The sequence below is a fragment of the Hyla sarda genome, chromosome 9 (assembly GCF_029499605.1).
Source record: "Hyla sarda isolate aHylSar1 chromosome 9, aHylSar1.hap1, whole genome shotgun sequence".
Taxonomy (NCBI): domain Eukaryota; kingdom Metazoa; phylum Chordata; class Amphibia; order Anura; family Hylidae; genus Hyla; species Hyla sarda.
Window position 1 is genome coordinate 130,155,415 of NC_079197.1, and position 26,775 is coordinate 130,182,189.

General features: G+C 42.9%; 1 protein-coding gene across 2 annotated transcripts in view; it reads right to left on the bottom strand.

The window, feature by feature from the left end:
• The window catches only part of DOCK11 (dedicator of cytokinesis 11), a 428,541-nt gene that overhangs the window by 203,846 nt on the left and 197,920 nt on the right, over positions 1–26,775 (bottom strand). For both annotated transcript variants that reach the window (XM_056539360.1, XM_056539359.1), the window contains exon 30: positions 24,798–24,909. In XM_056539360.1, coding sequence (XP_056395335.1) covers positions 24,798–24,909 — 112 coding nt within the window. The remainder of the gene's footprint in view (positions 1–24,797; positions 24,910–26,775) is intronic.

The following is a 26,775-nucleotide window of genomic DNA, read 5'->3' on the forward strand; positions in this document are numbered from 1 at the left end:
ACTCTATACCTCCTCCGCCAACATCACCCCTGCACTCCTACAGAATACCAGTGACTGTCTCTCTGCCGTCTCAGACATCATGTCCTCTTTATATCTGAAACTAAATATTTCTAAAACAGAACTTCTTGTCTTTTCTCCATCAACTGATACTGTACCTAACCCTGACATTTCCATCTTGGTATGTGGTACTACCATAACTCCAGGGCAGCAGGCTCGCTGTCATGGAGATATGCTTGACTCTGATCTGTTTTTCACTCCCCATATTCAGTCCCTTTCACGTTCTTGTCACCTGCAGCTCAAAAACATTTCAAGAATCCGCCCGTTTCTCACTACTGAAACTGCTAAAACTCTCATTATTGCTTTGATTCACTCTTGCCTCGACTACTGTAACTCTTTACTAATAGGCCTTCCTTTCTCCAAACTCTCTCCTCTCCAGTCCATCCTTAATGCCACAGCCAGACTCATCTTCCTCTCTAGCCGCTACACCGACGCCTCCTCCCTGTGCCAGTCACTACACTGGTTACCAATTCAGTCCACAAAACAGTACAACATCCTCAGTCTCACACACAAAGCTCTCCACAATGCTGCACCTCCCTACATCTCCTTTCTCATCTCTGTCTACAATCCTACACGTTCTCTCCGATTTGCTAATAATCTCACACTAACATCTTCTATAATCCAAACTTCTCACTCCCGTCTCCAAGACTTCACTCGTGCTGCACCGGTTCTCTGGAATGCTATCCCTCAATCCCTCAGACTCAACAACAACATCCATAGTTTCAAACGTGGCCTAAAAACACATCTCTTCAGACAGGCCTACAACAGTCTCTAATTGGCCTCAACATATCCTCAACATATCCCCAACATATCCCCAACATATCCCCAACATATCCTCAACATATCCGCACCATATCCTCAACATATCCCCAACATATCCTTAACATATCCTCAACATATCCCCAACATATCCTCAATATATCCCCACACCTCTTGTTTGAATAGTTATTGTGTAATTTTATGTTTGATACTTGTCTTTGTTTGTACCCCATAATTGTAAGTGCTGCGGAATCTGTAGGCGCTATATAAATAAATAAATAGATAATAAAATACTCACAGTGTACTCACAGACATCGCAGAATGGCCGCAATGTCCGAGTACACTGCGCATGCGTGCAATGACTCACATGTCCCTGTGTGGCTGCTCGGAGCGGCGTACTGCAGCTGCAAGCAGCATACTGGGGGGGGGGGGACAGCTGGAGGTACTATTTAGGGTCAGGTCATCAGCAGATCCGCAGCGTCAAATATCCTGCGGATCCGTTCCATGTGACCCTACCCTAAGATGGGAAAAGCTTCTTTTAAAGAAACAGGTTCAGTTAGTATCATTGCTGTAATCATAACATTGCAGAATTTTTAATAGAAATGTTAAGGAAGCTGCATTCAATGTAGTCTAAAAAGGTGAATGCTGTGTTCTTGTTTCATTATTCTTCAGAAGTAAGCAAGAACATGCTGGAAATGTTTTTGAACCAAAATAGACTTTTGAATAGGCCATAAATACCGTATTTAAAGGGGTTTTCCAGGGAAAAAAAAACTTTTGGTCGTTCAGAAGAGACCACCATTGGCAGGTAGGGGGCGGGGGGTTAACATTCAGTTCCCCCGCTTTGCCCAACCACTGTTGTCCGGGCAGAACGGGGGAACCGACAGGGATCGTCAACCAAGGTCTATTTACCCATCGGCGGCAGCAGAGTAAGGCGATGCGGCTCCCTGGATCCTACGGAAGGCGGTGAGTTGCCTAGCAACATCTGGAGGGCTACAGTCTGGAGACCATTATACAGTGGTCTCTAAACTGTAGCCCTCCAGATGTTGCAGAACTACAACTCCCAGCATGCCCAGACAGCTGTTTGATGTTTGGGCATGCTGGGAGTTGCAGTTTTGCAACAGCCGGAGGGCTACAGTTTGGAGATCACTGTGCAGTGGTCTCTAAACTGTGGCTTCTAGATCTTGCAAAACTACAACTCCGAGCATGCCCACACAGCAGTTTGCTGTCTGGGCATGCTGGGATGTGTAGTTTTGCAACATCTGGAGGGCCACAGTTTGGAGATCACTGTGCAGTGGTCTCTAAACTGTAGCCCTCAAGATGTTGCAAAACTGCAAATCCCAGCATGCCCAAAAAGCAAACAGCTGTCTCAGCATGCTGGGAGTTGTAGTTGCATACCTCCAGCTGTTGCATAGCTACATCTCCCAGCATGCCCTTCAGCGATCAGTACATGCTGGGAGTTGTAGTTTTGCAACAGCTGGAGGCACACTGGTTGGAAAATACTTAGTTAGGTAACAGAACCTAACTGAAGGTTTTCCAACCAGGGTTCCTCCAGCTGTTGCAAAAGTACAACTCACAGCATGCATGGTCTGTCAAGTACAGGGTACATTCACAAGGGCAGGTTTACAGTGAGTTTCCTGCTTCAAGTTTTTGCTGCAGCGCAAACTCCTAGTGGGAAACTTACTGTAAACCACTCCTCTGTGAATGTACCCTAAAAATACTACACTAGACTAACACATAATAAAGGGTAAAACACTACATATACACCCCTTACACTGTCCCCCCCCCCCAATAAAAATGAAAAACGTATCGTTCAGCAGTGTTTCCAAAACGGAGCCTCCAGCTGTTGCAAAACAACAAACGCCAGTGGGGTGTAAATACTCACTGCACCCCTTATTAAATTCTGTGAGGGGTGTAGTTTCCAAAATGGGGTCACATGTGGGGTGGGTTATGGCACAACGGGGGGCTTTGTAAACGCACATGGTCCCTGACTTCCATTCCAAACAAATTCTCTCTCCAAAAGCTCAATGGTCCTCCTCCTCTTCTGAGCATTGTAGTGCGCCAGCAGAGGACTTGGCGTCCACACATGGGGTATTTCCATACTCAGAAGAAATGGGGTTACAAATTTTGGGGGTCATTTTCTCCTATTACCCCTTGTAAAAATGTAAAATTTGGGGAAAAACTGCATTTTAGTGAAAATTTTTAATTTTTTTATTTACACATCCAACTTTACCAAAAAGTCGTCAAACACTTGTGGGGTGTTAAGGCTCACCGTACCCCTTGTTACGTTCCTTGAGGATTGTAGTTTCCAAAATAGTATGCCATGTGTTTTTTTCCGTTCTGGCACCCTAGGGGCTTCCTAAATGCGACATGCCCCCCAAAAACCATTTCAGCATAATTTGCTTTCCAAAAGCCAAATGTGACTCCTTTTCTGAGCATCGTAGTTCACCCGCAGAGGATTTTACATCCTAACATGGGGTATTTCCATACTCAGAAGAGATGGGGTTACTAATTTTGGGGGGCATTTGCTCCCATTACCCTTTGTAAAAATGGTAAATTCAGAGAAAAAAATGCACTTTAGTGAAAAAAAATTTTTTTTCATTTACACATCCGACTTTAACGAAAAGTCGTCAAACACCTGTGGGGTGTTTAGGCTCACTGGACCCCTTTATATGTGCCATGAGGGGTATAGTTTCCAAAATGGTATGCCATGTGGGGGTTTTTCTGCTGTTCTGGCACCATAGGGGCTTCCTAAATGTGACATGCACCCCAAAAACCATTTCAGCTAAATTCACTCTCCAAAATCCCATTGTTACTCCTTCCCTTCTGTGGGGCTTTTTCTCCTATTATCCCTTGTAAAAATTCAAAAACTGTGTCTACAAGAACAAGCGAGTGTAAAAAATTAAGATTTTGAATTTTCTCCTTCACTTAGCTGCTATTACTGTGAAACACCTAAAGGGTTAACACACTTACTGAATGTCATTTTGAATACTTTGAGGGGTGCAGTTTTATAATGGTGTCATTTATGGGGTATTTCTAATATGAAGGCCCTTCAAATCCACTTCAAAACTGAACTAGTCCCTGAAAAATTCCGATTTTGAAAATTTTGCGAAAAATTGGAAAATTGCTGCTGAACTTTGAAGCCCTCTGATGTCTTCCAAAAGTAAAAACATGTCAACTTTATGATGCAAACATAAGGTAGACATATTGTATATGTGAATCAATATGTAATTTATTTGGAATGTCTATTTTCCTTACAAGCAGAGAGGTCCAAAGTTATAAAAATGCTAAATTTTCAATTTTTCCATCAAATTTTAGAATTTTTCACCAAGAAATGATGCAAGTATCGACAAAAATTTACCACTATCATAAAGTAGAATATGTCACGAAAAAACTATCTTCGAATCAGAATGAAAAGTAAAAGTATCCCACAGTTATTAATGCTTAAAGTGACAGTGGTCAGATGTGCAAAAAACGCTCTGGTCCTTAAACGGTTTATCCAGGAAAAAACGTTTTTATATATATCAACTGGCTCCAGAAAGTCAAACAGATTTGTAAATTACTTCTATTAAAAAATCTTAATCCTTTCAGTACTTATGAGCTTCTGAAAGTCTAAATCCTCTCTGATGACACCAGGTCTCGGGAAACGCACAGTTTAGAAGCAAATCCCCATAGCAAACCTCTTCTAAACTGGGCGGTTCCCGAGACACGTGTCCTCAGAGAGGACTTAGACAGAAAAGAACAACCTTAACTTCAGAAGCTCATAAGTACTGAAAGGATTAAGATTTGTTTTTAATAGAAGTAATTTACAAATCTGTTTAACTTTCTGGAGCCAGTTGATATATATAAAAAAGTTTTTTCCTGGAATACCCCTTTAAGGTGAAAATGGGCTTGGTCCTTAAGGGGTTAAGATGCACTTTTAGGCGTCTATGTGTACACACAGTTTTTTTAACCTTACTTTCAGCAGTTTTTCTGGCCTACTTTTGCATTTGGCCCATTTTTTCAAGCAGTTTATGGCTCAATACAACATATCATTACTGTAAACTCTCTAAGATGCAAACCCCTATGCTTTCAATCCATAACCCACCAACTGGGAAGCAAAACCCTCTATGAATGTGGCACTTTCCTCCTCTGCTAATCTAGATAACCGAGGGAGCAGAAATGAATCCCTTCTCTACCCTAGACCAATAGAATCATTAGCATTAACCTTTCCACTGTCCCAGATGCCATAATGCAAACCTGTGGTTCATGAATCCTAGGTGGTACACAACATGTCTCTAGGGGACCCTTATGCAATGCTTTTCTTACACAGTACAATGTTAGATAATAGTCTCGGAGTACTTGGCTTAGAACCATCTAGAAACTCTGCCCCAGACCAACAGGGAAGTCTAAATATTTTATTCATTACTTTTTTTGGTCTTATTTATACAAATAGGAGACTTATAAGAAGTTATATATCTAATGCAGATAAAGCAGCCAAGTACTACCCTGCATCAAGCCACATTGAAGACACCTCGGATAAAGATAAGCTTACAGATTAGACTCTAGACACATAGGCACTGATAAAACAATGACTGTGACAATAATAAAACAATCAATCAAGTACTAATGTCAGCTTACATGTATTGAGATTATATATATTATATGTTATATATATATATATTATATATATATATATATATATATATATATTATATGTATTACATTATATATATTACAAGGTATTGAGAGGTATTGCAAATAATATTATCTTTTCATTTTAAAACAAGACTTCATAAGTTTTCCTAAGAATATTTTTGAAGATTAACTAAAAACCTAAAAAAAAAAACAGAATTATTGAATGTATTTATAGATTTGTGTATACATATAAACAGGGCTCAAGTCCTACAGGAACATGTGAGAACTGAGTTCCTGCACTTTTTCTACAGTAGGGACACGTTCCCATTGGCAGAAGTCCTGCAGGACCAGCCTTTGAGTGGAAATCTTGGGTGAGTTCCCACTTGACCCCTGCATATAAATCTACATATTATCTTAATATAACAAATAGTACATATGTACTATAGCTTTACAGATCTATCTAAAGCCAAATGCGTATTATGTTTAATCATAGAGGGAGTAAGATACAGTAATAGAACAGCACATTCAGTATACAAAGAAACTATGAATAAAGATTTGTATACAAACATGCTGCACTGACATTGTTTTCTACATGTGTTTGTCCAAAGCTCTGCTAGGCTTTATTCAAAAGATTTGTAGGGTATTTGTTTTCCCTGAAATTTTTCTCTAACAATGCAGAATCAGATACGATCAAGTACATAAATATATATGGAGTTGAAAGCAATAGGGGGCATTTACTGCGCTTTCTTATAGTAAGATTCTCTTAGTTGCCCATAGCAACCAATCAGAACTCAGTTTTCATTGTAAGAGTGAAATTACCTTCTATAGATAGAATCCAAGATCTATACAGACAGTGATTAAAGGGGTACTTAAATCAACCGGTGCCAGAAAGTTAAACAGATTTATAAATGACTTCTATATAAAAATCTTAATCCTTCCAGTACTTATCAGCTGCTGTATGCTCCACCAGAAGTTCTTTTCTTTTTGAATTTCTTTTCAGTCTGACCACAGTGCTCTCTGCTGACACCTCAGTCCATGTCAGGAACTGTCCAAAGTAAGAGCAAATCCCCATCTAGCTATTGGAAAACGTCATCAATTCCCTCCAGAGACCTCTTAATCCAAAAACTGAATACGACATACTCCTATGAAAAGATTTTAGCTATGGGATCGGGACGTATGCTTCAGTTTGAAGCTAGGTGGACCTTGTGGCGCTCCTCCCCATATTGCAAAGATATCTAAGTGTGGATTAGCCTCATACGCTCCACGTGAAGGCTCTGTGGGCACTACTCTGGTCCCTGCCAAAACCTTCATTGCACCTTAGCTTAGATAAACCTAGACAGCACACCTGCACTACCTTTCCTCACACTATTCTCACTACCGTGCTTGAGGCAAAGGCTCTCTACTCTGTATTCACCAATATAGTGCGGTCTTATACCTACTGCTGTCATACCTTGCTCAGGCGACACGTACACCATTGGATACCAGAAGCTACATAACCAACATCCATATGATGATTTGTACTTGGCTCACCTGGGAAGACTTTCCAGGTAATCCATTTGCTGTGTGGACTTTCCATTTCTGTTTGTTCTTTACTCCCAGATGTTGCTGGGATTTTGTTTCTTTGCTTTGTTGTACCATTATACTGCATGTCAACACTTTTGACAGCTGCGTCTGTCTATACAGTACTTGCTTGTTCTTTTCATTTTGGATAAAATCTCAATAAAAGACTATTGATCCCTCCCCCCCCCCCCCTCACTTTCTCCCTCTCTCAGTTAATCTTCTACTCTTGCTCATCCCTGTGTTTCTCTCTTGTCTTTTTGGAGGAAGGAGCCAGCGGGTGAGCGCCCCCCTCCTTCCTTCTTGCCTACCCATGGCGGATCTCAATCTAGCTTCTTTCAACGCGAAGGGTCTCAACACGCCAGCGAAACGCACGCAGATTCTACATCATCTTCATAAACGTAAGGTACATATCGCTTGCTTTCAGGAAACCCATTTTAAGACGGCCCACGCTCCCACACTTAAAAACAGGCATTTCCCAATTTGGTTTTGCGCCAACAACCCGGAGGCCCGTACTAAAGGGGTCGCGATTGCCATCCACCGATCCCTTGCCCACCAGGTCCTTAACGTTGTGCTTGATCCGCATGCCAGGTATCTCATCCTGACCCTATCGGTCGGAGGCGCCCCGCTTACAATTGTCAATGTGTACGCCCCTAACCAGGGCCAGGTCGGTTTCTTGGTGGAGCTTATTGACCGGCTGTTGCCTATGGTCTCGGGGACTGTGGTCCTGTGCGGGGACCTGAACATGACTCTGGATCCCACTCTGGATAATTCCCTGGGACGCTCTAGCCTGTCTTATAGCGCCATTAAGCGTGTGAAGCGTGCTTTTGGTCTCTTACAATTGCATGATATCTGGCGTTTGCACCACCCTACTGACAGGGACTATAGTTTTTTCTCCTCCCCGCACGGGTCCTATAGTCGCATTGACCATATCCTAGTTCCGCATAGCGCACTGCCCTGGGCGAGCTCCTCCTCCATTGGAAGCATATTGTGGTCGGATCATGCTCCGGTGTTTTGCTCCTTACGCTTGCCCACCCTGACCCGGTCCACCTGGTCCTGGAAATTGAATGAGTCTCTATTGTTAGACCCCCTGTGCATGTCTGATCTGACCACAACTGTTTCCTCGTTTGTGGACGATCATAGTGCTGACTCTACTGCTCCTTTTTATCAATGGGAGGCGCTCAAATATGTTTTGCGTGGTGTCCTCATCAAACACGGCTCCCGGTTAAAGCGAGGTAGAGCCCTTGCCCTTCAGAAAGCCCTTCATTTGTCTCCTCGCTAGAACTTTCCCATAAGCGCTCGCTTTCCCCAACGGTCCTCAGAGAACTGCAGCTTGCTAGGCTAGAGGTTAAGCGCCTCCTGGAGGCGTCCTGGGGTCGCTGGCTACAGGTGGGTCGCAGCAGATTCTATGAGTTTGGCAACAAAAGCGGCCGCATGCTGGCCAGGGCGCTCCGCGCTAAAATAGCCCAGACTCATATCCCGACCGTACGCTCCCCTACTGGTAACGTGGTGCATACCACCCCTGACATTGCTTCTTCTTTTCTTGACTTCTTCTCAGACCTGTACAACCTCCCTCACCCGCCCGACCCTCCCCCTCCACAGTCCTCGCCTTTCCCGTCCCTGCCCCTGGAGGAGGTGGAAGCCCTCGAGGCCCCCTTCACCTCGGAAGAGTTAGCCGCAGTAGTTCGTGATCTCCCCGGCGGGAAGAGTCCTGGCCCAGATGGCTTCACGGCTAGATTCTTTAAGACCCTTCTAGACGCCCTCTCCCCTCTTCTGCTTCGGGCCTTTAACTCTATCTCCACATCGCACCCTATCCCCCCCGCCTCTTTGCTGGCACATATAGTTGTTATCCCCAAACCCGGAAAAGACCCCCAGGTCTGTGGTAGTTACCGCCCCATTTCCTTACTAAATGTAGACCTAAAGATTTACGCCAAATTGCTGGCGATTCGCCTGAATTCCGTTCTCCCTTCCCTAATCCATCTTGACCAAGTCAGCTTTGTGCCGGGGAGGGAAGCCAGGGATAACACGATCAAGACTATTGATCTGATCCACTACGCTCAGTCTTCTAAACTGCCTGTAATGATACTCTCCCTCGACGCCGAGAAGGCTTTCGATCGTGTTTCCTGGTCCTCCCTGGCGCAGACCCTACGTCACATCGGCCTTGGCCCTGTTTTCACCTCTAAAGTACTGGCCCTTTACAGTTCCCCCGCAGCCCGCCTGAAGATTAACGGCTCTCTGTCTGACCCCTTTCCCATACGCAACGGCACTCGTCAAGGTTGCCCCCTCTCCCCCCTACTGTATGTCCTGGTGATGGAACACCTTCTTGCCGGCATCAGAGCCGATCCCAACATTAAGGGAATCTCCATCGGAGGCCGGGAATATAAATGTTCGGCCTTTGCCGATGATCTCCTGGTCTATCTCTCGAACCCTGTTACCTCCTTACCTAATCTTATGTCTCGAATTCGAGATTTTGGTGCCTGGTCTAATTTTAAAATTAATCTTTCTAAATCAGAGGCCCTCAATGTTTCGTTGCCAGGACACGCAGTGGACTCTCTCCGTTCAGCTTTTCCCTTTACGTGGCCCTCCAGGGGTATCACATACCTGGGTATGAAAGTGCCCTCCGATCTGTCCCTTCTGTTCCCTCTTAACTTTTCTCCTCTTCTCACGCAATTTAAGCGGGATCTGGCCGCCTGGGATAGACGAGAATTTTCCTGGTTTGGAAGAATTAGCATTTTAAAAATGAACCTCTTACCCAGGCTGTTATATCTGCTACAAACCGTACCCATCCATCTCCCCTCCTCCTACTGGCGTGCTCTCCAACGCTGCTTCGGTTTGTTCGTCTGGTCATCGGCTAGACCCCGCTTGAACCGTCTCCTCCTTTCCAGGCCTAAACTGTCGGGTGGAGCGGGCCTGCCGGATTGCCGTTTATATTTCTTAGCCTGTGTACATGCACGGGTCCTTGACTGGACGCACAACACCGAATCCAAGCAATGGGTACGCATGGCCCAGGACCTATGCACCAAGGCCTTATCCACCCTCCCCTGGACCTGGTCACCTGCTTCTCTGACTGCCTTTCCTACATCCTACTCCACTCGCCACACTTTGGCCTCCCTACACTCCGTGCGTGGGAACAGTAGCTTGGTTGACCGCATGGGCCCCCTCCTCCCAGTCACTGACCATCCTGACTTCCCACCTGGAGCCTCCTCTGCTGGCCCCTTTTTTGGGGCTACTCGGTCTGCCCCCTTGCGCTTTAGACACGTCCTAGCAGCGCGCCACCTGAAACCCTTGGAAGCTTTGTTGGAGGAGTACCCTTCCTCTACCAGGGCCCCCTTTGCCTATCTGCAGTTACGCCATTTCTATTCCTCCATCCCCGCCCATTTTGACTTACATAGGGACCCGCGGCCCTTTGAGCGCCTTTGCCTGGCCTCGTCGTACCCCCGCCACGCCATCTCCGTTCTTTATGAACTTTTGCAGTCCCAGCGCTCACATGCTGTGCCTGCTTACTGCACGGCTTGGGAGGCTGAACTGGGAGTGTCGTTCTCTCCTGAAGCCTGGGCCAAAAGCTTCTTTTTGACCCATAAGGCGGTGGTGGCCACCAAAGCCCAGGAGACTTGCTACAAAATTCTCACTCGCTGGTACCGTGTCCCAGCGATGCTTCACCGCTGGTATCCCTCGGTCCCCAGTGTGTGTTGGAGATGCGGTGTGGAAGAGGGTAACATGACGCACATCTGGTGGAGCTGCTCCAAACTCGTCCCCTTCTGGCAATCGGTCCTCCGGGTTGTTCAAGAAGTCACTGGGATCTGTGTCCCCCCCACTCCTGCTGCTGCCCTACTGTTTATGTTCCCCATGGCGCAGGCTAAATACAAGAAGTCTCTGGCGAGGCACCTCCTTCAGGCCGCGAAAGCAGTGATACCCCGAAAGTGGCGGTCTGTTGACCCCCTAAGTTGGACGAATGGATGGCGGAAGTTGCCAACTCACGTCAGATGGAGGAATTGATGTCGGTTCATCCTGATGACGCTGTGCGTGTTGAGACCACTTGGCTCCCATGGGTACAGTTTTGTTCCTCCCAGAGATGCAGATCCCTGTGATTTCCCTCTCATTGGGCTCCCGTATCAATCCTACTCCCTGCACCCACGCTGATGTGACACCCGCTGGTTCCTGGCTCCTTTTCTCCCCCCCCCTCCCCCGTTCCCTCCCCCCCTCCCTCTTTTTTCCTCTTCTCAGTCCCTCTCCTTTTCTTGCCAACCCTTGTCTGTATGTCCCTCTTTTACTGCTCAGAACCTGACTCCTTACCTTTTCCTCCTTCCATGGCCCTTTTCCCTTTTCTGTTGTCTCTTGTTGTTTCCCACGCAACACCGTTTATATCTGTTCGCTTTCTTTCTCTTTGGTACTTCCACTGGCGCACCTATTGTTGATTTCAGGTTCCTCATTTGGACTCATACCCGACCTATCTAGATAACCCTGGCCCTTGTGCCTGGGATGTTATATGCTGCTCCTGATTGACTGTTTGTTGCACTACTTATTGTGGAATTTACCACTTGCTGTTCTTATTCGATATATGACATGTCATGTGTTTATGCATTGTTTAGCTGCTGTCCATTGGGCCTACCCTGGCCACCGGACTCCTTTCTCTTTTATAAGTTTGTTTATCCCGTGACTCACCTATTACTTGTAATGCTTCTTTTATCACTTCCAATAAAACCCTTTTTTGAATTTGAAAAAAAAAAGACTATTGAAAGTAAGAGCAAATCCCCATAGCAAAGCTATCCTGCTCTGGACAGTTCCTGATATGGACTGAGGTGTCAGCAGAGAGCAGTGTGCTCAGAATGAAAAGAAATAAAAAAAAAAAATAAAAAAAAATAATTTCCTGTCGAGCATACAGCAGCTGATAAGTACTGAAAGGACTAAGATTTTTAAATAGAAGTAATTTACAAATCTGTAACCAGACCACATGTCCCATCAGTTACCCCCACCCTCTTAGCATTGCACCTGCAGCAGCTATTTGCTCTATCTAATAAATGGGGGTCCTAAAGATATAGGATTTGGCTTTGGTGGGAGATGCTCCGAAGTGAAGCTTATCTCACGCATCTCTGGTTGCATCTCTAACCATGCAGTGTATATGAAGCATCGACTATGAACTGTTGATTGAAATATTGAATAAGCCTTGAATCAGGTTTCTATTGTATTAAGTGCTTGTCTGGAGTGTACGTTTACACACTCGCTCACCTCAGGTAGTTAAAAAGAACTGTCCTTTTTGTCTTATATAAGAGGTCCTAAAGGTGCCAACACAGTTTATCTAAGTTAAATAAAATGTCAGTTTTCACCCACAGTGATTGTTTGGTAAAAATAACCAATTCTAGCCAATCAATGACAATGTTTCTGTAAAGAAGCGAGTTGTGTTTGAAATTTTACCAGTTCGAAAATTATTTTTCCTTCAGGAAAGAACTTTCGCCCATGAAGGACCTTTCGGAAAAGAATGTTTAGGGAATATATTTAGAAAGGTCATTCAGAGTCATGGATCATGTATGGCCTGTTTAAACAATATTAATGGTCAGTATGGACTACAGCATGTGGCTGCATTGTGGAAACGATGACAAATAGAAACAAGAAAAGGCTGGACTGTCACTATCGGCGGATAGGGTACTGTTCACACTTATATGGAGTTTAGCCAAGCAGAAAGCAGAAAAAAGTATTCTCCCTCAGTATGGTGCTCAGTTTCTAATACAGTCTTCAATTCACATATCTTCGTGGAAAAGATGAAAAACAGTATTCAACATCTGTAGAAACACTTCTATATGTCCTGAACAGAGGTGGGCAGAGAGAAGTGAGCCCTAAAGTTGTCCCTATAGACCACTCTCCCTGCCTACTTGCCCATTCGCCCTAAATAACGGATTGACAACTTGGAAGCGGTCCCTTCCTTGCGCTAAAGTGCATGGGCGTTGAAGTACACAAAACAAATGGAACTATACATGTTGGGGAACAAGTCAGTAAGATAACAGGAACACAATAACCAAAAACAGATAAATAAATACAAACAAGGAAGCATATAGCAATCTAACATACAGTTCAGAAACCGGAATCAAGATTAATGGCAGATATTATAATATGAACAAGACTAGATATAAGGATAAGATTACTGCAGACAAAACCAGGAGATGCAGAGGATGAACAGGTTAACTGAATGTCTGAACAGTAAAAGGGTCAGGAAATATAGAACACTGTTCACAATGGACTCAGAGCAAAGAACACCCTAGACACTAGACTTGTGTATGACCAAACTTTTCATTTCGTTTCGGGTTTTTTTTTCTGATAAAATATTTTTCGGTTCTGTTAAACCTTCGGGATACAGTAATTAGTTTTATTCTGTTTTCGGACGCATTCATATATATTTTTTGGGGTTCTATTCGGAAACTGTTCGGCTGTCGGATGCATTCGTTATTTTGGATCTGTTTGTTATATATATATATATATATATCATTCGATTCACTTTAGTTTTCGTACGATCTCGTTATTTGTTTTAATGCTTATTTCTAAAGCTTATTTCTAACGCAGGCCTTGCTGATCCTCTCTTGTAATAAAATAGCAGGTGTTACCTTAGCTTGTTTTGCAGTTGTCTCTGTGCCAGAAGCCAAGAGTTCCTCAGGTAAACTGTCAATTTTTGCAAATCCAGTGACTCCACACTCCAGTAACACCAGGCAAACTCTCACAGGACGACCTCACAACTAATTAAACAGCCTCACTGTCTGTGATACAGTAGGGATCGACTGGAATAAGCTAATTGGATAAAAGGTATCATGTAACAATGAACTCCATTCATGTGACCTCCCAAGGACCAATTGAAAAAAATTGAATTAATTATTTACTTTCTTTTTACGGTTAACGAATGCATTCGTTATTTTACGAATGTATTCGTTAATCTGATGTTCGTATTATCGTGGTTATTCGGAAATGTTCCAAATATGTTTTCGTGTGTTCGGATCAATCCGAACGCCCAGAAATGGTAAAATTCGTATAAATTAGCATTCATGCCACAACAAATTGCACATGTCTACTAGACACCCCTTCCATGAATGGAAGGACATCAATACGAAAGCCAAACATGCTACTAGCCAGCGGGCACTCTCCACCGAGTGATCAGGATTCTGGCCTAGGAGGAAACAGAAATCCTAAATACAAGCAAACATGGGTACAGACACAAGACTCACTCAATCCTAAATAGATGGAATAGCACAAGACTCAGAACAGGATTCTATCCTCAGAGTTGCAGGATCAAAACAAGGTCAAAACAGGACTGACTTAATGCACAGTGTGTATAAAGACTAAGGAACACAAAGCAAATGCAAAACTAACATACAAAAATACTAAAACCCGACAAATGTACTAAAACAAAGCAGGCTAAAATCTATATATCACACAGGACAGATAACCATGGTTAAAACTCAGGATATGTGCACAGAGACAAAGTTAACATGATGCCAACATGGCCAGAATACAGGTCTAATTACCAGCTGAGAGTTCCAGCAGAGCTAGGGTCTAAATAACCACACCTGGGATACCCTAGGTTGGAAGCATTAACTCTGCCCAGACCAGGGAGAATTAACACAAACTGTTCAGAAAAAAACAATGTCTGAACAGGACTGAAAGTAGAAAATACAAACTACAGGGAAACAGACATTACACAATGAGGGACATTTATCAATGTTTGCTTATGTATTCCTTTTTTTAGTAATTTTTTCTTTACTTTTTTTTTTGCTTATGTGTGACTTATTTATCAACTGGTTTCAGCCTGTTGATAATTTTCTTTGATGTAAGCATTTTTTTCTTTTTTACTTTGGTAGTAGCTTTTTCTGCTCCATGTTTGAGCCGGAGTACATTTAGTCAATTTTTTACCTTATTGCAACTTTTTTTTTGCGCAATTGCAACTGTTGCAGTTAATAAATACCAGACTACCCGTAGTCCATTTAAAAATCATTATTACGTAGTTAAGTTTTGGCAAACTTGCTTTTCTCGCTTTCCAGTCAAAATGTTGCACGAAAAATCGCGTAGTCGCAGGTGCGACATTTTTGCGACATTTTTTGTAAAGAAAAATTAACTAAATCGCTTGATAAATGCATGTCTACATCTTTATTTTCTTCTGTTCATGACGCAAGCTGCAGCTGGGGACTGTGTGAGCACAGACAGGGGAGTTGCAACTTGCAACAGCTGCAGCTTGTGTCATGCTAAGAAGAAAATAAAGGTATAGAAGTGTTTCCACAGATTGTGAGTGCCTTTTTTTTAATCTTCCATGAAGATATTTGCATTGTGGAAACAATCATTCATCAGACAACTGTTGTCCAACCATTCACCTACTTTTATTTTGTGTGTATGGCCACCCTAACCCATAAACTTATTATTTAAATATGGAGATAAAGCAAAAATATGATTGTGTAAATAAATGGATAAAACACAAACATACAAAACACATAAACATAGTTGTGATCAACCAAGATCACAATGCTGTTCTCTCAAATCCTTACCAGAAGATGTAGTCAGCGTGGACAAAGCAATCCACAGTGATAATATTAAGATTAAAGAATATTCCTAACCCAATGACATTACAAACATCAACAACAGATTTTTTTCTTACTTGAATGATTACTGCATGCATAATTCTTAGTTGGTCATTTTGAAAGCACATTGAAGATTTAATAGCTTATTTTTTTAATTTTTTTAAGTGACAGGTATGATACCTAGATGTAGGCAGAGACTATACAAAAACAAACTTAGCAGCCAGCTTGTATTTATACAGCTATTGAGCTATGTTAGTAGTAAAAGAAGTCATCTGTGTGCCGTAATGTTTGTTAGAAATAGCGAGCGGAACATGGATCAGCAAATATGGAATCAGTTCATTCTGAAGGTGAATTTAGTTTATCAAACCAACCTACCTACAGATGTCAACCGCTCCACAGCATATGATAAGAAATCTAATGGTTTTGTGAAAAGAAAAGGTTAATGTATAAAATAATTGAATTAGATGGTAAATTGTTCTGTACATTTTTTTATAACCAAATTTCAGCCTGCCTCGTGAAACTACAAATTTAGTCAGGTTGGGATCAGGTACGATACAGGAACAAACAGTGCGTAACTGCCAAAACCATACAAGCTAAACTTGGTCCTCTGTTAGCTGAAAAAACAATCAGACGGCCATGCAAAAGTCATGAAGAGAAAAGAGGGATTTTGGGCTAAAATAGAATAGACTTTAAGGGGTACTCCGGTGGCCAATCTGTTTATTCAGTTTCTACTTACCCTTGCAGGTGAGTTTTCTTCTTATCTCTGGTCTCGTGCTTGCTCTTTGTTTGTCTTTCTTTTCCTTTCTGTACAGAAGTGTGTCCATGTAGTGTAGCATCTATTTCCGTTTTGCCTTTGTTTTAGAAACTACAGCTCCCAGCATGCCTTGTAGCATGCCCAACTTTTTTTTCTTTCCCATATAGCACTCCCTTTCCCCGCCCTGCTCATTAATATACTCATCCCACCCACTGTCACCCCACAGTCCCCACATAAGGGAATGAATTGTCAGTGGGGGGCTGATGGGAGATGCAGGGGATGAACAGGCTCCTTACATGACAGTGCGCTCAGCCTATCGCCGGCGGAGGCGGGACATCGTTGCGGCCGGTGATAGGCTGACGGCTGTGTGACGTTCCCGTAAGGCCGTTACCATAGCAATGGGGGAACGCTGGAAGGTGAATCAAAGTTTATTTTTGCAGCCGGGCACAGGAATATGAAAAATTTAGCAGTACAGATGTCCTTTAACCCTTGCAGGAACATCGCTTTGGTGGGGGTGAGAGGGGGCTGGAAGGGCAGGAAGCAGGGCAGCACCCACGGGTTACATATGCTTAGTTCCCTAATGTGGGGACAGCGCTGCGGCTGACAATTCATGGGGGGGGGGGGAGAGAAGGAGAGCGGCACCCACGGGTCACATATCATTTGTTCCCTAATGTGGGGACAGCACGCCACGGCTGACAATTCATGGGGGTGGGAAGGAGAGCGGCACCCACGGGTCACATATCATTAGTTTCCTAATGTGGGACAGCGCGCTGCGGCTGACAATTCATGGGGGTGGGAAGGAGAGCGGCACCCACGGGTCACGTATCATTAGTTCCCTAATGTGGGGACAGCGCGCTGCGGCTGACAATTCATTCCCTGATGTGGGGACTGCGGGTGAGAAGCTGACAGTGTGCCAGTGATAGCCGATACCCCTGATTCCCCCCGTGGGCGCATGGTCCTCATGGCAGGGAAGAGGTTACGTACATTGTGAGCCGGGCGCAGGCCTGTCTGACAGCGGGAGAAGACATCCCTCCTCCCCAACAATTCAATGAATATTCATTACAGGGGTGTGGGAAAGGGGCAAAACCATTGCAGGAGAAGAAAAAACAGCAACGCCTGCAGCTCTGACGTCTTGTCCACAACAGTAAACAAACATGGCCGCAGGTGTGGACAACAGTAAAAAGCAACCAGAAAGACTACTGAACTTCCGTCACAGAAAAGAGGTTGGTAAAAAACATATATGCTGTGGACAGATGTATAACATGTGAATTACAAAAGTGCTAAACTCGTTACACACACGTCAGATAACCATAAAATTGTGGTACCGGAGTACCCCTTTAAAAAATTGTTAGCTTAGCATTTCAAGCATGTATTACAGCCAGGTCAATGCGGGGTAGTTTCTAATGCAGCAAGCTAACTCCCAGATGAAAACAAACAAAACAAAAAAGAAGCAGCCCAAAACTTTCTTATTTTTTAATCTCTAGCATTAAAGGGGTACTCCGCCCCTAGCATCTTATCCCCTATCCAAAGGATAGGGGATAAAATGTCAGATCGCTGGGGTCCCGCTGCTGGGGACCCCCGGGATCTTCGCTGTGGGACCCCGCCATCATTACTGCACAACAGATTTACTATGGAATTCACAGAAAATCCTGTGGGTAAATGGCTGGAAATTTCCACCTAGAAAAACCTGGTCAGAAAATGTTCCCGACTTTTCCCCATAGTAAATAGAGAGGAATCCTGCAAGTCTGAGACAACATTTCCCACTAGTAAAAACCTGACACTCTTCTCATCTCCTCCCCTCTCTCTTCCCCCCCTATCCCACTCCTTTTACTCTGTTCTGTTAATTGACACCAAATCTCCTTTGTTGTACAATGGCTTATCTTGTGGTCCTCCAGTGGCTAGCTGCAAGTTTTTCACAATTGGTACTATGCCATGGCTACTTGCTTTTTATATGTCCTCATTCCTGAGTCTTAAATCCACAAGCAGAATGCCCTGTCTCATTGTGATATCTACTATTGTTGTTCCTTGTTCATAATTCACTGGAGACTACCTGTGTATTACTATGCCATCCTATCGCACAGTTCCTGTTGTTTCATTTGTGTACTGTATTGAAACTTTAATGAAGCTTTTATTTCGAAAAAAAAAAAATGACACTCTTAGTAAATGAGGCCCATTGTGTATGCCTCCTTGAAAACAAAAGACTTATTTTTTTAACCTAAGTTATGATGTGGTCTTGCCAAATAGGGTTAAAGGGGTATTCTGGCCCCAAGACATCTAGGGGATAAGATGTCTGATCGCGGGGGTCCCACCGCTGGGGACCCCCGCAATATAGCATGCAGCACCCACCTGTAAGCACTAGGGGATGGAGTTCCTCTTTAAGATAGAAGAGGATGCAATGATAAATGCATCAATCTTGTTTCCTATTATTTGTGTATTCTTGGGCACTAGAGTTGCATATCGAATAATTACTAATTTCGCAACAATTCCAATAAATGTATCACTGAAAACACAAAAAACCTTATCTACTATTTGTGCCTATAATAGGTCTTGTTTTTAGTTTACATTAGAAATCCACAGTGTACCTAAAAGTTGTACTTTACAAATTCCATTTTAAAATTCCATTCTAAATGTTATTTACAGACGTAAGCCAAACATTTGCTGAAGACTTTTTTCTTACATAGAGCAGCATAGGCCAGTATTAAAGAATAATGTAGCGGTTCTTGTGTATGCTCTATTCTGGATGTAAATCTATCACTCAAATGCTTCTGCAATGCTGCCTACGTTTATCATGAATCTTCTGAACAGAGAAGGTGTGGTGTCTGATTACTGCACCTTGTCATTTCATTAAGCTGCTGGTGCTAGAGTGCAACCAGGTGAACCCATTAGACTCAAAAGTTGGTTGAGGTCAGTTCACATTATGTGAGGTTTGATGCATTTTCTTATTTAAAATTTTAGTGTGATCGAAAGTGATTTCACGTGTAATTAAAACTGCATTTTCCCCAAATTTTTACTGCACTTCGGCTGTTTATGCTGCGATTTCCCCAAATTGCTATAAAAATGACACATTTTTAAAGTGATTTGCATAATTGTTGTAAAAAAGCACCCTTTTTGTCTACATTTTAGGAAAATAATGTAAAAAACAGAATAATAACAGTAAGAAACAAAATGTGTCAACGCAGCCTTAGGAGAAATGAAGATCTACTACATATATGTGTCTTGATTCCATAGAGATAGCAGCAGTATACAGATAAGGCTGGGAGGGGTCTGTAGTTCACAAGAAAACCAGCTGATCCTGGACTGACTTTCTTTGACACATTAAAGGGGTATTCCGGCCATAGACATCTTACGTCGCGCCCCATCCCATGGACATGAATGGAGGGGGCGTGGTGTGATGTCACCTCTCCAGTCCCTGAAACACAGAGGTTTCCGAGACTGGAGCAGCAGCCCGGCATAGAATGCGGGTGCTGCACGGAGATTGGGGGGGGGGGTCTCAGCAGCGGGCAACCCGCAATCAGACATCTTATCCCCTATCCTTTGGATAAGGTGTCTATGGCCAGAATACCCGTTTAAAGGGGTACTCTGGTGAATAACTTAATATATATATATTTTTTTTTTAATCAACTGGTGCCAGAAAGTTAAACATATTTGTAAATTAATCACAAGTAGAAACAGCAATGCCGAGCACCGGCGGCAGGTATGATCAATCAGTATCGGTAGCCAATGCAAATGGACCTCAATCACAGCATGCACGTGCATGCGGGGGGTGCTATCTTGAAGTGCATATAGTGCGGTACAACATCAATATCCAAGTAGAAGAAAAGATGCACTCACCCCCGTATATGTAGAAAAAAACTTATTTTATTTTGCAGTGCTGAACAAAGCAAGACCCCGGCAGATTTGTAAATGACTTCTATTAAAAAATCGTAATCCTTCCAGTACTTATTAGCTGCTGAATACTAAAGAGGAAATTATTTTCTTTTTGGAACACAGAGCTCTCTGATGACATCATGAGCACAGTGCTCTCTACTGACATCTCTGTCCATTTTAGGAACTGTCCAGAGCAGCATATGTTTGCTTTGGGGATTTTCTTCTACTCTGGACAGTTCTTAAAATGAACACAGATGTCAGCAGAGAGCTCTGTGTTCCAAAAAGAAAACAATTCCCCCTGTAGTATTCAGCAGCTAATAAGTACTGGAAGGATTAAGCTTTTTTTAATAGAAGCAATTTACAAATCTGTTTAACTTTCTGGCACCAGTTGATTTAGAAAAATAAAAAAGTTTTCCACCAGAGTACCCCTTTAAGCCAAGTAACTTTCTGAGAGTCACACCGGTTATCAAATGACCAAATTAGAGCAATGAAATGCATAGATGCATCTAACTGTGCTAGAATGAAACAAATGGCGCTATAGGACTTAAAATCTAGGAATATTTCATGAACCCATTACATTTTCATGAAGAGTATACACTAGGGTTTTTTCTTTAGGACTACTCCTACAATTGTCACCATGAATTAAACACCAATAATACAAAATTAATGTAAAAATAGTATAAACTTTATTAAATAATTAGTAACAAACTAAAGGACAGACAAACCCACCCCTAAAAAACATATACCCCAGATAAGCACTAGTGACCTGGTCCTGATTATCAAGATGGTAAATGTAAGGAACAATGCATAAGTTATGTTATTGGTTCACTCAGATTATCAGTACGGTAGTGTATATCTCAGTACAAAATCGCCGTTAATACAAAAAAGATAATTATCCATAAAACACTACCTGTAATAGGCATGTTCCCACAGGCTATCCAGGGACACAGTGCACCCTCAACGGACGTCGTTTTGTGGGTCTCCCCACTTCGTCAGGAGGTGCGCACCTCCTGACGAAGTGGGGAGACCCACGAAACGACGTCCGTTGAGGGTGCACTGTGTCCCTGGATAGCCTGTGGGAACATGCCTATTACAGATAGTGTTTTATGGATAATTATCTTTTTTGTATTAACGGTGATTTTGTACTGAGATATACACTACCGTACTGATAATCTGAGTGAACCAATAACATAATTTATGCATTGTTCCTTACATTTACCATCTTGATAATCAGGACCAGGTCACTAGTGCTTATCTGGGGTATATGTTTTTTAGGGGTGGGTTTGTCTGTCCTTTAGTTTGTTACTAATAATTTAATAAAGTTTATACTATTTTTTCATTAATTTTGTATTATTGGTGTTTAATTCATGGTGACAATTGTAGGAGTAGTACCATAGGTGTTTTTTTGTTACCATTTCTATTGGTTTAACATTTCAGAGGAAGAGTGTAGGTTATATTATTTTTTCTTTAGGAGCTGTAAGCTGCCAATTCACAAAAGCATCAAAGTACATCCTTAAAGTGCACCTGTTGTCAACAAAAACTTTTTGTATAATGTAGATAATACAATTATATGTATATTTGTAATAATAAAAATGTGTATATTTATGGGTGAAAAAATGCTGTCCCTGCAGCTATTGCCTGTGAGGAGTCCAAATACAAGCAGGACAGGACAAGCAGGGCTATGTGCAGGCTCCTGGCTTGTCAATCCTCCTCAGTGCACAGAGCCCTGCTTGTCCTCACTGCACAGAGCCCTGCATGTCCACCCTCACTTCCTGTATTTGGACTCCTCACCGAGACACATATGCAATAGCTGCAGCAACAAAAATATACATATTTTTAAAGCAATGTATATTACAAACATACATATAATGGTATTATCTACTGTATATAAAAAGTTTTTGTTTATGACAGGTACACTTTAAGTATGTTTTTTTTTTTCAGATGCATGTGCCATACCACTGGCCTCTAAATTGCAAAGCTACAACTTCCAGCATGCCTGGACATTCCTTGCCAATACAATAAAAAAAAAAAAAAAAAAAAAAAAAAAATGCAATATTTTTTATCAGTTTAGCCACACAGATAGGATCAAATACTTCCAATGATAAAGCAGTACCACTGTAAAAGTGCTGCAACAGCAAGTCTAAAATACATCTGCCAGCCAGAGTAGTTAACATGCAAATATGGCAGCCATCTACCCCAGAATACAACACACTTATCTTCTTCAAGACCATGCCCCACTCTCTACTCCATGTAAAGGTTGAACTTGATTGAACAGGAACTTACATTAAAGCAATCACAGTCAGAAGTCCATTTTCACATAGCAATCTCTGCAGTCAATGAAATGCTGTGTAGGAAAAATAGGGTCTAGATGAGCCCTGCTGTGTTGCTGTACAGCACAATAGATGCACAGGACCAAATGATATTATTGATTTAAGACAATGAGACAACTCTCTTCGTGTTCCAACATGTGCCTTCTTCACGTCTAATGTAAAATACCTCTCAGCATCCTGGGTGATAAGCATGTGCATCTTTGATGCACCACAGATGAACATCCTTGCCAGCCAGATCACTGGGAAGTGTTTTATGTTGGTCCTGAGGAAACAACATCCTGACACCGAAACCTGTTGTCCCATTGTCTTAAACCAATAAAATAGTTTAGTCCTCTACATCCATTGTGGTGAAAATTTAATGTGCAGCAACACAGCAGCAATCATCTAGGCCCTTTTTTCCCTACAGTGCATTTTTCTACTTATCCGAACCCTAAGGGTAGCCAGATTGGGTCATCAGGGCCGAATAGTGTTTTCATCATGTGCCTTACATAGAGTGGTGTCTATCCTCTAGCACAACCCTATAAGTAAACACCACAGATAAGATGGTGGGCCTTTAACACTTAAAATACTACACTATGTTTTTTTTTTCTCCTTCTGTATGCAGCCAGAGAACAAAGATCCCAGGTTCTGGGAGATGGTGAGTTATATGAACTCTTGATTTGAAGTAGTCTGAGCCATATGAAAGACATGCAGGAGCTTCAAGCACATAATCACCTTGGGTGCCAAAATGTATTGTAATTATTCTAGAGCAGTGATGGTGAACATATGGCACAAGTGCCACAGGAACCCGTCACATTCCGGACATCCCTGTGTCCCGAAAGGTCATTTCAGGACACAAGGATGTCCCAATTACCTCTCTGCGGTCCCACATTAGCTTTAAAAACGCAGGGACCACCGGGTGGTAGAGCATGTAGGTAAAGCAGAGTAGAGCGGACCATCGGGGAGGACCGAGGATGGCGCACGCATGGTAAGTGACCAGCGGGACATCATCTTCGGTGTTCCGACACAGACATACAGCCTGCCTAATGTGGGGAAACACAGCCTGCCTAATGTGGGGGAACACTGCCTGCCTAATGTGGGGGAACACTGCCTGCCTAATGTGGTGGGAACTTTACTGTCAACCTTGTGGGGGGAATTATACTGCCAACCTTGTGGGGGAATTATACTGCCAACCTTGTGGGGGGGAACTATACTGCCAACCTTGTGGGGAGAATTATACTGCCAACCTTGAGGGGGGAATTATACTGCCAACCTTGTGGGGGGAATTATACTGCCAACCATGTGGGGGGGGGGGGACTATACTGCCAACCTTGTGGGGGGGAACTATACTGCCAACCTTGTTGGGAGAATTATACTGCCAACCTTGTAGGGGAAATTATACTGCCAACCTTCAGGTGGGAATTATACTGCCAACCTTGTGGGGGGAACTATACTGCCAACCCTAATGTGGGGGAACTATACTGCACCCAATGTGTGGGAACTGTACTGCACCCAATGTGGGGGAATTATACTGCCAACCTAATGTGGGGGAACTGTACTGCCAATCTAATGTGGGGAACTATACTACACCCAATGTGGGGGAACTATACTGCCAACCTTAATGTGCGGGGAACTATACTGCTAACCTAATGTCGGGAACTATACTGCACCTAATGTGGAGCACTATACTGCACCTAATGTGGGGAACTATACTGCACCTAATGTGGGGGAACTACAACCTAATGTGGGGGAACTATACTGCACCTAATGTGGGGGAACTATACTGCCAACCCTAATGTGGGGGAATTATACTGCCAACCCTCATGTGGGGGAACTATACTGCACCTAATGTGGGGGAACTATACTGCAAACCCTAATGTGTATTCTGCTTTAATTGCTGTGCTGGCACTTTGAGGGGAAAAAAGTTGTCGTGCATTACGGTTCGGGCACTCGGATTCAAAAAGATTCGCCATCACTGTTCTAGAGCATGACCAATCTCCATCTGCGGGTGTCTGCGGGTGTCCATAATAACCAATCACAGTTCAGCTTTAATATCTTAATGAGCTCTGTTCAGATAAAAGCTGAACTGTGATTTTGGTTTCAGGTAGATTGATCAATCTTGGCACATGATATTATATCAATCCGCTCAACAACAGGAGGCTACGACAACAAAATTATTTTATTTTAATCAGAAACAGAAGCATTCACGCTGCTCAAAGGGTGTGAGATGGATACATCATAGAAACACAGGACATACATAGTCATGATAGTAAATTATACAGCACTATGCCAATTGGGACTGAGCAGGAAATAATCAGTTTTTTTTTTTACCTTGCACTCTTTGCAGTTTAGGCTTGGCAAACGGCATCGGCAGGTTAAGTGGGATGAAGTGCTCGTGACTGCAGATGGTTTGGAGAAATTCAAATTTGTATTCATTGAGTATCTGTTAATTGAACAAGAAATAAGGTATGAAATGTTACACATCTATCTGGCATTATTATGGCTGGGCTCACACACTGTTAGGTCTCCTTTACATATGTCAGTTGTCTGGCGGCCTTTCCCTCCTGCACGCACTGGAAGGGAACTAATTGAAGAACTTATCACATTTCCCTGTCCGGCATACACAATTAAAGGTGTATTCCAGTGAAAAACTTTTTTTTTCCATATCAACTGGCTCCAGAAAATTAAACTGGTTTGTAAATTATTCATGCAGTAGAAAAGGAACAATACGGAGCAACTCACCACACCGACCCAGGTATTCTATGCAAGTGGTACTTTATTCCAAAGCTTCAACCATGAAAGACAAGCAGGGGAGAATGAAGGTAGGACGCGGGGGTATCCTCTCGGTGATGGGACCGTTTGGCGCCTGATCGCTTCGTCAGACCGGGATAGCGCTCAGGCGCCAAACGGTCCCTTCACCGAGAGGATACCCCCGCGTCCTACCTTCATTCTCCCCTGCTTGTCTTTCATGCTTGAAGCTTTGGAATAAAGTGCCACTTGCATAGAATACCTGGGTCGGTATGGTGAGTTGCTCCGTATTGTTCCTTTTCTACTGCATGAATATTGTATGGACTTGCCTTGCACGTTGAGCACCACCGAAGACATAGGGAAGACGAGTATATTGCTATATCCTGAGTGCTTATAGAGGTGGTGCCGAGTCTCTCTTTGCATATGGTTTGTAAATTACTTCTATTAATTTTCTTTAATCCTACCAGTACTTATCAGCTGCTGAAGTGGAGTTGTTCTTTTCTGTCTGACAACAGTGCTCTCTGCTGACACCTCTGTCTGTCTCAGGAACTGTCCAGAGTAGGAGGAAATCCCCATAGCAAACCTCTCCTGCTCTGGACAGTTCCTGAGACAGAGGTGTCAGCAGAGAGCACTGTTGTCAGACAGAAAAGAACAACTCAACTTCAGCAGCTGATTAATACTGGTAGGATTAAGATTTTTTTAATAGAAGTAATTTACAAATCCGTTTAACTTGTTGTGACGTCATGATCTTCCGTCCCCGTGGTCGGGAGGAATTAGCCTGAGAGCCTCCAGTGTTTCCGGAAGCAGTTACAGGTGGGTGCTGCTTGATATATTGCGGGGGTCCCCAGCGGCGGGACCCCGGCGATCTGACATCTTATCCCCTATCCTTTGGATAGGGGATAAGATGTCTAGGGGCGGAGTACCCCTTTAAGTAGGGGTTTTCTTTGCAAAATGGAGAGTTGGTCGGGTTTACAATAGTAAATAAGAGCCATTGTTTTGATAAACTGCAGTAATTCTAGTGTTAGGCTATGTTCACAGGGTAAACTGAATAGCAAAATACAACTGTAAAATAGGAATAAGATATGTCCCTATTTTTTATCTATTATTGATTACAATAAAAGTCTATGGAAGGGCACCTGTCAGCACACACACTTTTTTTTTTTAAACTTTTTCTTTTTTTGTTTTCAAACAGTGAGTGCACTGACAGACACTTTTACATAGACTTCATTGTGCAAAATATTATATTAAAAATGCGGACATATTTTATTTCTATTTTACGGACATATCTTGCCATTTATTTTATACTATATAAACATAGCCTAACAATAACTGCAGTTTTTTCATTCAATGTGTGCACAGGCAGATTCTTTCCTATAGATTTTAAAGCGTTACTCCAGTCACCTTGTTTAAATTTTCTATGCACCTACGTAGCCCAAGACTTGTCTGAGACTGCAATGATCAAGATGTGGATTTGGCGGAAGTCCCATAGACTTGAATGTGACTTCTGCCAAATCTGTATACTGATCTTTATAGTCTCAGGCAAGTCTCAGGCTACAAAGGT